At 37.0% G+C, this 13,312-nt stretch overlaps 1 protein-coding gene across 14 annotated transcripts in view; it reads right to left on the reverse strand.

Annotated features, from left to right (window-relative positions):
* The window catches only part of AKAP13 (A-kinase anchoring protein 13), a 298,777-nt gene that overhangs the window by 72,858 nt on the left and 212,607 nt on the right, over positions 1-13,312 (reverse strand). For 9 of the 14 annotated variants that reach the window (XM_076004777.1, XM_012774215.3, XM_076004776.1 and 6 more), the window contains 2 exons: positions 3,753-4,123; positions 1,569-1,622 (listed from right to left, as the gene is read on the reverse strand). In XM_076004777.1, the coding sequence (XP_075860892.1) occupies positions 1,569-1,622; positions 3,753-4,123 (425 nt within the window). The remainder of the gene's footprint in view (positions 1-1,568; positions 1,623-3,752; positions 4,124-13,312) is intronic. The other 5 variants (XM_076004775.1, XM_076004782.1, XM_076004778.1 and 2 more) reach the window with 1 other exon arrangement.

Consider the following 13,312-nt stretch of genomic DNA (forward strand, 5'->3'; position numbering starts at 1 on the left):
ACACAAATTGCCTAACTATCATTCTTAAAAATAATGTCCTACAGATTTAAACATCCCTTTTAGTCTCAGAATATGACAGTAATGTGGAAGACTGGGATGAAATGTAAGATGAAGAGAATGAAAAGCAATGAAGAAATAGGAAGAGAGACATAATAGTTTTTCTAAGGATCCAGGAAGAAAGCTGCAATGCCTGTCCTTCCTTGCAGCAGAAAACTCCTTTCACAATTAGGAATGTTTTTGAGAGTATCCTAATCTCCTCAATTAGTGCAGGTAATATTTAATGGTTCTTCAGCTTTAAGATTTAGAAAGTTCTAGATTTTTTTTTAAATCCCTCCCCCCTTTTAATATTTGTTGGAAGGTTTCAATTTTATAAAATTTTAAATCATACATCCTATAAAAAATAGTTTCACTCAGGGTGAAACTGTAATTGGGGTCATTTATGAAATTATATACATGCTAACTGAGACTCAGCCAGCAGCGTGTCACCTGCTACCTTGTCATCCAGCGCATGTTCTTAATAAGTTCTAATTGAAGAGCTTTAACAGAGCCGGACAAATGTATCTCCAAAAGGTTTTGGTTATCTTCTACTGAAAAAGGCATTTAACAACTTGTTCCCTGAAATGGTAACTTAACAGGAGTCATGATTATCTGAAATTCATGAGAATATCTGAATTTAAGCTCAGTTTTTGCCTACAATATGGAATTAAAGAGAGCATCCACTTGAAAAAGACAAAGTAGGAAAGATCATTTGCCCACTTCCCAAAAAACAAGTTCAGCTAATAGTTAAAAACACTTCTTTACAAATGTCTCCTAATGTGAGAAGCTAACGGTAATAATAACCTTAATTTGGGAATTTCTAAGTTATCTTTCCAAACAATGGAAGAAAGGTCACTAACAACTTTTGAATGAGAAAAGTAAAACAAAGTATTTGAAAAAGTAAAAAAGCAAATCAGCACTCTGACTAGAAAAGACTTCTCAACTTATAAATCACTTATTTTTACCAATACTACCCGACAAATAAAAATTAACAAATTCAAAGACTGAGAGATCAACTTATGCCTCTTATTTGCTTTAAGAAATGACTACATCAGCAATGAAGTGGAAACTGTCAGGTGGCTTAGTTAATAAAGTTTTTCCTCATATTATTAAAGAATGTTTTGAAAATATTTTAGGGCCTATGCATGAACACACACACACACACTTCTTGTTCTTTTGTGGAGAGAGAAAAATAGTACTCCCCCAGGTCCATTAGATAGGTATAACATAGACAATTCTTTTAATTCTCCTAGAAAAAGTTGGGTGAGACCCTATCATCAAGGTCATGTGAACACCAATAGCACAAGATGAAAAAAACATTCCTTAAAATTTTTTTTCGAAAAATAAAAATAGGATAAACTCCAAATTAAAGAAACTATTTTACATGGACATTGGCAACTAATAAATATCTGTATTTTATTTGCCTGAATTAGATGTGACATTATCTAAAAATAGATTAAGCAGAATGAGATGCTTGTTAGTATATGCTTAGAGATGACACGGTTAATCCATCAAGTTAGTGAACTCTGTACCTTCTCCTATGAATGGGAGGTCTCCTGACAACATCCCCAAGAACTCGCATTGAACTGAAAATGAACAGTGGAAGAGGTCAGTGTCGCAGGTGAAACAAAATGGGACACAAATACATGAAACATACAGACACCACAATGGGAAGAGAGACAATTTCCAAAAAGAAACAGCACAGGAGGTAAGAGAATGAAAGAATGTGGAATAAAAAAATATCTGAACCAAAAAGGCCTGACAATTTCTGTGGAAGGCTACTTTGCTCTCTCCTTGCTCTAAGGAGTTAATCAGAAGATAAAAGTTAGGAAGTTTATTAAATTATGAAAGTAAAAGGATCAGGAAAAAATTACCACTCAAAACGTTAAAAGAATCTGAAATTCAGGTTACATTATATGCAGGTAAAACTGTAAGAATTAGCCAAACTAATTAAAGTGACAAATGAAACCTGGCTCTCATTCCATTATCTCCAGAGGTATTAGGACAGTGGTGCTAAGTAACCCTTAATCCTAAATTCAAACAGGAGGTCCCAGGACAATATACACGTTCAAAATATAAATAACTGAGGTAACTGGGTTCTAATCTCAATTTAGTCTTAAAATAACCATGTAATCTTGGGCAAATCATTTAATTTGAGCTTTAATTTCCTCATCTGAGCTACATGATCAACACATGCAGCTCTAAAACCAAAGTTGTAACAAAAGGATCCATCATGAGTTATAAAGAAAAATGGGCTATATATAAAACAGCCCTCATTCCTTGATGCTGTTATCACCTAAGACAAGCATGTTCTGTCAAGAAGTTACCCTTGCTTCAGGAAGAGAATTCTGGCTGTAGGGATCATACCCTATGTCCTTATATTTTCTGTTGTAAATGCTTAAAAAAAAAAGTACAGGATTAATAAAACTGGGAAGGAATGTGTTTAGGAATTGCTTTTTATATAATCCAGGATTTCTTATGTATAAAACAAGTATTTCACAGATACACCACTTATTTTTAAGGTCAGCACCCTGAATGCCACCATAGAATAATATGAAATTATAGAAAGAGAATTTGACAAAGTGACCAGAAACCTGGATCCTACTGACCTTGGATAATTGATTTAAACAATTTGCAGTAGTCTTCTTATCTGCAAACAGGGGATAATATCACCTGACTCGCGCAGGGGACTGAAAAATTACATGAGAAAATGTGTTGTTTAAAAAAGTGTCTAAAAAGACTAGCAAATTAGGAAAGTGTAAGAAGGCATTACTGTGAGCTCCTAGAAGAAACGGATTTTGTCTTGTTTATTCCTTGTTTAGGTATCACCTTATTTAGGTATATGCCTAGCATATAGTCGGTGTTCCATATATGCTGCCTGAATGAACGAGTGAATGAATGTGATCAGCTGACACGTACTTATGGCCATAATATTGTCAGGAGGTGGAGGAATTTAAAATAAAACTAAGCCAATAATTTGCTCCAGCTGAGCTGTTTACAACAATTGTTTTAAAACAATTGTCAGCCTCCTCTCAGCTATTTTCATTATTAAGAAAGTAGTTTTGGAATAAGGCACACTCTTGTAAATGTAGTAGGCACCATGACACTCGTTCTTTAGAGCTAAAACCACCCGCTAAAATTCATCTAGACAGCCAGTGGTCAGAAGCCAAATCCAACTGTTCTTCTTGCAGCCTGCTCCTAAACTGAAGGACTAACACTGGGCAAGGCTGTATGACACATGGAAAAATACCAGTATTTTAATGATATGTAATGAGTCTTATGTTCTCTTTCTGCATTAGAAAGAGGCTTTAGTTCTCAGAAAGCACTTTAAAACTTAGTGTTAAGACTGTTTGACATGACACTATTCCAGTATTTTCTAATTCATGAATTTCATCAATAAATTTGGTAAGAATAAACATTACGGTGTATTAAACACTCACCATAGGACAGTTATATTTTATTATTATGCACAATAATGAAGGTATTTTACAGATGAGAAAATTAAAGCTCAGAGGGGTCCGGTGACTTGCCTAAGGTCATCTCCACAGTACATTACAGAGCTGGACCCTGAATACAGAGTTTCCTGCTTGCAAAGCCTATATTCCTTTCTACACCATGGTGTCTCCTAAATGCGTTTACCAACAGTAATACCAAATCAGAAACTTCTCAAAAGCGAACAGATACTGGGACACTAAACAAAGAGCCTTCCACCTCACCTCCGTAGGTTCATTTCTCCGTCACTGGCTGCATTTTTCCCAGGACCCCAGCTGTGCCTCCGGAAGGGGGACAGAGAGCGCATGGAGCTCCTCAGGACGGAGCAGTTCGCAGGCACCTCGGTGATGCTGTCCATTTCCTCCTCCTCCATGTCACCTGGGCCAGCAGGCTCACTCTCACTCTCTCGACCGTCGGCTCCCACCCCAGGACTGTAGAAGCCATCAAGGCTTTGCCGATCTCTGGACCGGTTCGACTTTGAAATCTGGGAGAGGGACACATCACTGCCATGAGAAGAATGTCGATCTAGGGAAGCCGTGTCATCAGTGGAAGAACTGGATCCGGTGATATCACATATCAGCTGCTCTTCCTCGGGCTGTAACAGGCAGAAAGCATGTATGGTTGAAACTAGCAGGACCAAGCAGAAGGCTTTAGTATGCCACATGAAGCCAGTGGCTTCACAGCGAGTCTCAGACAGGCAAGATTATAAATGGTTTTAAATAGACAGTTGTTTTTTTTTAAAGCATGATCACAGTTGGATTCAAATCCCCTTTGGGGGAGGGGGGGCTGCAGCCTTAGGGCCACATGTGGCCTTCTTGATCCTTGACTGTGGCCTTCTGACTGAATCCAAATTTTACAGAACAAATTCTTTTATTAAAAGAGGTGCAGCAAAGAAAGATGAAGCTTTTTTTTTTTTTTTGCCTCCTTTGGTGCTTAAAAAAGCCTTTAAATCAGAAGGCTTCAGGTTCCCCACCCTGCCGGGGTTCTTTCAGTCAATACCTACCATAAAGCAAAACGAAGGGAACCCATTTGTCTTTGAGGTTTCTGCCGTAAGAAAACTACATTCCTATCGGATTGGGGTTAACTTTTTTCACAAACTTTAACTGAAAATAAAGCAGTCTGGTTGGCTACAATAATGTACTGAAGTTAATATTCCAAAAGCAAGTCTGTGATTTCTTTTAGTGGCCTTTTGAAAAATGCAGAATAGCTTACGATCCCAACTAAAGTTTGCCACAAATGCCTAAATATCTGTTAGAGATACTTAATGGAAGAAAGCTATTCCTTTTTCTATTTTCACTGAGAATTGGCTGAGTGTTATGAAGCCAGATCACACAGTAAATAATCAATCCTGGCAATGAGGTCTTTGACAAAGTGATGGTGCCCTTACCCTGGCCAATCTCTAGAGCCTAATAGGAACTGTGCAACTTTGGTCTGGTTGTCCTATTAAAAGGCTTCTTGTTGTCTCTACTTATTGAGAGAACCAGAACACATAATTTGATGGGTGAAGGAAAGATGAGCTTCATGGCATCCAAAAGGCCAAATGATAAACAAGTGTGTAAGATGCATGATCATACTCTCAGTTACTATGTGGGCACAGTTTAAGTATTTTCATTTTGTATTTTTACAGGATAGGGGTGTCAGGAAACAGGGAAGGGCATTCTATGATTTTTTTTTTCTTTTTTCACAATATTTTCCTAATTAGCCAGTCTACTCAATGTTTTAATTAAGAATAAAGAAATTCATAGTTCTTTGAGAAAGATTAAAAAAAAAAAACATGAGCACTATTGAGCCATTTTAGCTTTGGAACAGAAAACAAGCCCTATTCTGTAAGGAGACTCTTTTTAAAGGTTTAATGGAACATAACACTTCAAAAGCACACCACCTTCTAAAAGCACTGTTCCTGTCTTTTGGGCTGTATCTCACCAGCCGATGTAAGATGCTTTCCCATTCTGTAGAATCTAGTTTCCTTAAATTGGTTTTTAAATAAGGTGTGAAATGCAACTGAGAGAGAAGATGTAGGGGATCACTACACAGGTCAAACACTGAGGCCCAGATTGTCTAACGGACTCTCCCAAGTACACGGCGTACAGCAAAATCAAGATTTGAACCAAGGTTGACTTCAACTGAAAATGCCCTATTCTTTTATCTCAGTCATCTTTTAAAAATCTGATAAGAACAAGATCTCAAAGTCAGTATCAGAAACATCCCTTCACAGGGTCACACTACAAAATAAAACCACTTGGACCAAGTAAACTCTAAAATAGGGTAGGTATTACTTTAAAATAAAATTATTGGCTGGGCGCAGTGGCTCAAGCCTGTAATCCTAGCAACTCTGGGAGGCCGAGGCGGGCAGATTGCTCGAGGTCAGGAGTTCAAAACCAGCCTGACCAAGAGCGAGACCCTGTCTCTACTACAAAATAGAAAGAAATTAATTGGTCAACTAATATATATAGAAAAAATTAGCTGGGCATGGTGACGCATGCCTGTAAGTCCCAGCTACTCGGGAGGCTGAGGCAGCAGGCTTGCTTGAGCCCAGGAGTTTGAGGTTGCTGTGAGCTAGGCTGACACCACAGCACTCACTCTAGCCTGGGTAACAAAGCGAGACTCTGTCTCAAAAAAAAAAAAAAAAAAAATTTACTGACTATTCTTTTTAAGTAATGAGGGACTGAGGTGGGCATCCTACAGGGTTCCTCCTTGTGGGGCCACTCTCCATAGAGAAGGACAGTGTAAGTGGTCATGAATCTTAGGGGACACTTCTAGAACACCTTCGCTTTCTCACTGTACTGGGCTGAACAGTGTCCTCCTCAAATATGTGTCCTCAGAATGTGACCTTATTTGGAAATAGGGTCTTTGCAGATAAAATTAGTTAAGATGAGGTCACACTGAAGTAGGGTGGGCCCCTAATCCAACATGAGTAGCGTCTTAGCAGAGGAGACACAGAGAGGCGCACAGGGAGAGTGCCTTGTGAAGAGAGAGGCAGAGACCGGAGTGATGCATCCGCAACCTGAGGAATGCCAAGGACTGCCAACAAGGAGAGAGGCACGAGACAGACTGTCCCTCAGAGCCTTCAAAAGGAGAGCAGCCCTGCCGACACACTGATTTTAGGACCTCTGTCTTCCAGATCTATGAGAGAATACATTTCTGTGGTTTTAAGCCACCCAGTTTGTGATAATTTGTTACAGCAGCCCTGAGAAACTAATACACTCACCCTTAACCGCCTAAATTTCTAATTCTCAAAACAATACCAAAGGACAATCAGTAAAGCAAAGTGTGTGACAAGCTTGTTCCAAACACACAAGAAAGGCTTCAAAAGAAACAAAAGCTCTTAAAAGTTTTCATTTGTCTATTTATCATATATTCTTCTTAGAAGTTAGTTAGCTCTTCCCAGTTTGGAAATAACTCACAGACAACAGAATAGGTGCTCTTCACTCTGGCATCCAGGCTTGGAAGGACCTGCCCTTTCTCTGGCACTTTACTAATCTCACACTCAAAATAAAATGAGAAAATCTTTGGTGGTCTGTTTATACACATTTTAAACAAGGAGAGCTCTGCCTACAATATGTCCTCAACACAGTCTTTCTTCCTGGTATGTGCTATGACATTTCCTGGTGTGTGCCTTTAACTTATCTCACTGAAAAACAACCAGGGATTCTTCACTCTAACTACCTGATTTCTTCAGTCTTGCTTTCCTGGTAAGAATAAGGTTCATACAGAATAGTATTCTTACAATGAAGTATTTTTACTGTACCATGCAGCTCTCATTATGAGCTGGTGGCTACTCCATGAAAAAAGAAAAGCAGGAAAAAACTCAGAACTGAGCTCAGTTATTAAATACTAAAACAAATGATTTTCATTAATCCTGGACTAAATCTAAAAGAGGCTCTAAATTATGTATTCCCAAGACTTTTAAGTGTTTTCAAAAGAACTTCCCAAATTCATCAAGTCTTTATACTATTCTTACAGAAAATAGTGGCCTTATCACAAATCAAACCCAGACTAGTCACAGCCTTTCTATAGCGAGGGATGTGACTACAGTTAAGTTACTTCTTCATTTTGCCTTTCCATCTAATATGAAAGACTTAAATTAGATCAAAGAGGTTAGAAATTAGTATGAGGTCTGTTGAAAGGTTTTATCTATTTAAATCATGTATGATAGAGGAAAAAAGAAAAGCAGAGTTTTAAAAATTCTTTCCTAATCCCTGAATCTGTTAGTGCTGACATTCTTAGAGAGATCTGCCAAATATTAATAAGAGATATATGAACAATCACTCCTCCCATTCTGTCTTCCCTTCCCCTGCAAAAGGATAAACAAAAGTACTGAGTTTTGGGTATGCTGTTTCTCCATTATATATTGGAAGAAAAAAAACGTTATGGCTTCTGACATATATCAGAATGTTCCATGCCTAAGATCTGAAGCCTCTCTTAAGAGTTCTCAAGTTTATATGTTAATCTTTCTTTAAGAGATCATTTATCTTAAAAAGTCTGCTAATTAAATACTTTCAGGGACATAAAATATTGTCCCATTGTCTAGAGGAATGGTGCCATGAGATCAGTGTAACTAAAACATTTTATTTTCTTAGAGTCAAAACTAGGTGATATTATAAGTAGATGACCAAAACATAAATCTCTGCTAAATACAAGATTTTTTTCCCCCTTAATATGCAGTTGTTGTTAGGCAGGGATGTATTAAGATTCAATTAGGGCAAAGAAACAGAAGAGACCTGGACAGACAGACATAAGAAAGAAGGGGTGTGTGGGAGTTGTGTATGTGTGTGATAAAGAAAACACATTGGGGAAACTAAGACAGAGTCTATCGCTGAGATTGACACAAAAATCCTTCCTCCCTTGAATTTTCACAATTGGTTTTCCTCCTGCATATGGAAGAACGGAACACAAAAAAGTGTCATCTCTACCATCAGCTCTTTTTCCTTTGGGCTTATGTAATACTGAAAATCTGCAAAGGCATCTGGCTAGCAAAAGTTCCCACGAGTCAAAGACAGAATGCCTACAAAAGAATGTGCTCTCTATGCAACATACAAGTGTGAGTGTGGCTGCTCCTTACTAGAGCCCCAGTCTAAAGGGATGGCTCTGGCTTGGGGGCAGGAGCTGAGGTGACAGATTGACCCAATGATACTGCTCTGCTTAATCTCTGGTCAAATAAGCTACCAAGACTTGAACTGCAAAATAATTATATGGTTAAATAAGATGATGATGCTGTCTATATAAAGTCCGATAATCTATTACTACTCTTAAATATATGTGCAAAATAACTGTGACATAAATTTGAATAATTATTACTTATTGCCATGTGGGGCTCTACACCAAATTACTTAGATATACATATTATTTCTTTTAATCCTGGCAGCTATTCAATTTAATATCATCATTCCCACTTTATAGGTGAGAAATCTGAGGTTTAGCGAGGTTAAATAATGAACTCAAGATTCTAATTTAACTGCTCTAAGGAGCATATATATATATTTTTTTTCTTTTTCTTTTTTACGTTCTTCAGATGATTCTAGGTACAGCTAGGATTGAATCCTACTGTTATAAACTACAGAGCTGTTATAAAAATGTTTTAAATAAAACTGAGATGTATCCTAGTCCTATACGTAAAAGCTAAAAACTATAAAACTTCCAAAAAAACCACATCAAGACTGGAGGCAGGCAAAGCAATAATAGGACAGGACACAGGAAGCAAAAACCATAAAAATTAGTAAGTTCTACTTCATCAAAATGAAAAACTTTGGCTCATCAAGACACCATTATGAAAGTGAACAGGCAAGCTACAGACTGGGAGAAAATATTTACAAAACATAAATCTAACAAAGGACTGGTATCTAGGATATATATATAGAACTCTTACTTCTCAACAATTAAAAAAAACAAACAATTGATTTTTTAAAATGGGCAAACGATCTGAACAGACACTCCATAAGTGTGTCAATAAACACACATAAATGTGTTTAACATCATTAGTTGTCAGGGTAATACAAATCAAAATCATAATAAGACACTACATGCACACCAGAAATGCTAAAATTAAAACAATTATGTATGTTGATAAGGATATGGAACTAGACTTCTCATACATCACTGGTGAGAACCTAAAATGGTACAACTAGTTTGGAAAAAGGTCTGTTTCTCAGGAAACAAAACCTACACCTACCATATAATCTAACAACTCTACTCCTAGGTATTTATTTACCAAAGAGAAATGACATTATTTAGATTCCATTTATATGAAGTTATGAAACAGGGAAAACTAATCTGTGGTGGGAAAAAATGAAAATAGTCGTTGCTCTTGGGGGTTTGAATGGAGACTGGGAAGGGGCAGAAGGAAACTTTCCAAAGTGATGCTGACAGTCCACCTGCTGATGCGGGTTTGGACTGCAAAAGTGAATGAATGCATCATCAAAAGTCACTGAATGGTACCTTCAAGGTGGTGCATGTAATTGCATGTATATTTTACACACCAAAAAAGGCTATAAATAAACACTGAATTCTAAGTGTTTAGAGGTAAAGTGTATTGATATTTATAATTTATTTGGAAATGCATGAAAGAATTTAGGTGAACTGGTAGGTGGATAGAAGGATGGAAAGATACATAGTTAGGTAACAAAGCAAATACAATAAAAAGTTAAATGCAGAATCTAGGTGGTGGGTATATGGGAGTTCATTACATAATTCTTCAAATTTTCTATGTTTCAGTATTCTCATAACGAAACGTTAGGGGACAGTGCCTGACTAGCTTTCTTAACCAGAGTTACATTATATAGGTAAGATATATATGTGTATAGAGAGGTATAAACATTACATCTGCTAATATACATAAAAGTATAAACACTACTGTATACTTTATATCTTATTACTACACCTGAAGAAATCATGCTTAGCATTGCCAAAATATTAGCCCCTTTAATTTTCATTCATTTATTCACCTAATATTTATTATTATTATGTTATACACAAGGTACTCTACTATATGCCTTGCAAAACAACAGCTCATATTTTAAACATCTAATACATGACAATCACTTAATCCATTTACATACAATATTTTATCTAGGAATCTTAAGTATCTGATCACAAACATTATTCCTGATTCACCGTTCTAAAACTCTAATAATTTCAGTACTTGTGCACAGGCAATTATAGTTTTTTTAATCTGGATTCTGCAAATACCTTTACTTTTATCCCTAAAAGGTTTATTTAAAAAAGATAATTGGTTTGGTGATCAAGCACTTTGGAGCTAAGTATGGCATACGATAGAAAGGATGTTACCTTAAGGTTCTGTATCTTAGAAAAATTACTTTGATTTTTTTAATCAATTGTAGATATGTCTTATAACCTAGAGTAGAAATAAGTGTAAAGGCTTTGATTTTCCTCTCTTTGGGAAAAAAGGCACAACTATTAATATCTCCTGTGGACTTTAATTATCCTTTTGGATAGCTGAGTGGCCTAAATCATGTATACTCTAAGATCATAATTCCTCACTTAGCTAGTTGTCAAAAGAATCCCATTTTCTCACTTTGAAAACAAAGTCTAAGTTTCATGCTGCTAAGGAAAAGAATGACCTCAGAAACCAGCAAATATTCGTAAGAATAAATATGAGGCTCATAACACTCACCAAAGAGTCATATTTACTGGGAGGCATACAGAAAGACATGGTTAAGGTGAAAAGTTCATGACAAACATTACAGACTGTTAAAGAGACCTCTGTAAGGCCAGAGTCACACAAATGGCTGCAGGAAGTGACCTAATGCACCACTCATGGTTCACAGAAAAGGCTGTTGTAACATCCTGCCTACAGATTATCTGGAGAAGAGGGTTAGACTTTGGGAAAAAACTCTGGTCATTCTGATATTTCACCAGCACATGTTGTGTGGGTGACCACTGAGGAAGACGTTTAAGGAAGTAGCTGATGGCCTGTCTGCCGGTGCCATGCTTTTACATAAATCATTGGGTATTACAGAAGGCTTTTGGAGATTGAGAGTAAAATTAAAAAAAAAAAAAAAAAGGAACAGGTTTTAGAGTCAGAACTATGTACAAACCTCAATTTTGTTATTCACCTGCTAAGTAATTCTCGATAAACTTCTTTACAAATCAGAGCCTCTACTTCCTCAAGGTAAAATGGAGGTAAAATCACCTATCTGTTAGGGTTGCTGGGCACATGAAATGAGATCAAATATATAAAGAATTCAGTTTAGTGCCTAGCGTATAGTAAGCACTCTGTCAACATTAGTTTCTCTCATTTCCATTTCACAAGTTAGCCCTTGGTTTTATTAATTCTAGAGAAAACATTTACTGCAAAGCCAGTCCTGCTCACAAACTACTTTGGCAGAGCAGAAATACTAAGAGGAGAAAAATCCTCCCAATCTCTTCCCAGGTCATTTAGACAGTCTCATGCATGCATGAAGAATGAAAGGGCATCCACCATTTTTGGTTTTCCCTAAGCACTGGTATGTAATGTAGGTAAAAGTTTATTTGGAATGTGTGCTTCAACTTTAAAAAATTTCAACTGTCTAGTTTTCTTGAAAAGAAAAAACCTGCCCAACCTAGCACAGGCCGTTTGTATGAACAATCTCCTAAATGCTTTTGGGAGACTAAATAAGAAGGTAAAATATAGGAAATTCTAGTTTTCCTTAGCTAGGAAAATCATCCAGTTTGGCAACCAGAAATAACTATTATTCTGCAGAGATGGTAACATCCAGGGACAAGCTGTTATGCACCTAAGGAGGTAGCAAGCATTTCCTAATGAAGATAACTCAATTTAAAAAATTTTTTTACTATAAAAATTTTCAAATACACACAAATGTTTAACAAATCTCTGTATCCATGACCCAGTTTCAATTATTATCAATAATCCCATTTTAAAGCTAGAATTCAGACAAAAGCAGCATGTTTTTGGAGACCCTCAGAATGGTATTCCCCCTTGTCCTTAACAATCAAAACCTCAAAGTCACAGTGGAAATTACCCTAATTCTGATATTTAAAAAACAACAACAAAAACCCCTACTGATTTCCCTCTTCCTAAACTTACAGAGAAAGGTAGATCTTTTCCAACATGTGGAGTTTTTACTTTATAGAATTCCTTGAGTCAATTCACTATGAGTAACACAATGATAGAAATCCTGAAGTTTGTACCATAATCTCTCCCAGGGACCTTTGGAAGACCGTAAGAACGAGAGAAAAGGAACAAGGTAAAAAAGGGTTAGGGACGGCCAAAAATGAGAGGAGAAAGTACACAGGGTACATTCATAGAGGCTTCAATATGTTCCAGATTTCCAGAACGTTAAGCCTCCATTCTTATATCATAACTTCTAAACATAGCAACACCACACCACACCACCTTGGATAATTTAATCACCCACTAACACAACTGCTCTCACCACTTCTCCAAAGTCAGCATAAAATCAGAACAGTCTTCCTCTCAGCTGCCACAATGTTTCTGTCCCTTTACCCCCTTACTATTAAGAAAACCACTTGCAGCACATAATTGAGCACCATTTACTGTCTCCGCTGTGGGAAAGCCATCTCTCTATTCTTATCAGGGGACAAAACAGAACGTGCTGCAACTAGAAAGAAATACAAGCAAAAGAAAGCAATCCATAGCCATCCCCCACCTCCCTTAGACAGCCTCAAATTATATGCAAACAGGAGCTGATTCATACGGATGAGTGGTTCGATATGGAGAAAGCTTGGATTCCTTAGCAGAGACCTAGAAAATTCCAATTAAACAGACTAGATGGGAGGGGTGATATCATCACACTCAACAGCAAGC

Source organism: Microcebus murinus, chromosome 7, assembly GCF_040939455.1.
Source record: "Microcebus murinus isolate Inina chromosome 7, M.murinus_Inina_mat1.0, whole genome shotgun sequence".
Taxonomy (NCBI): domain Eukaryota; kingdom Metazoa; phylum Chordata; class Mammalia; order Primates; family Cheirogaleidae; genus Microcebus; species Microcebus murinus.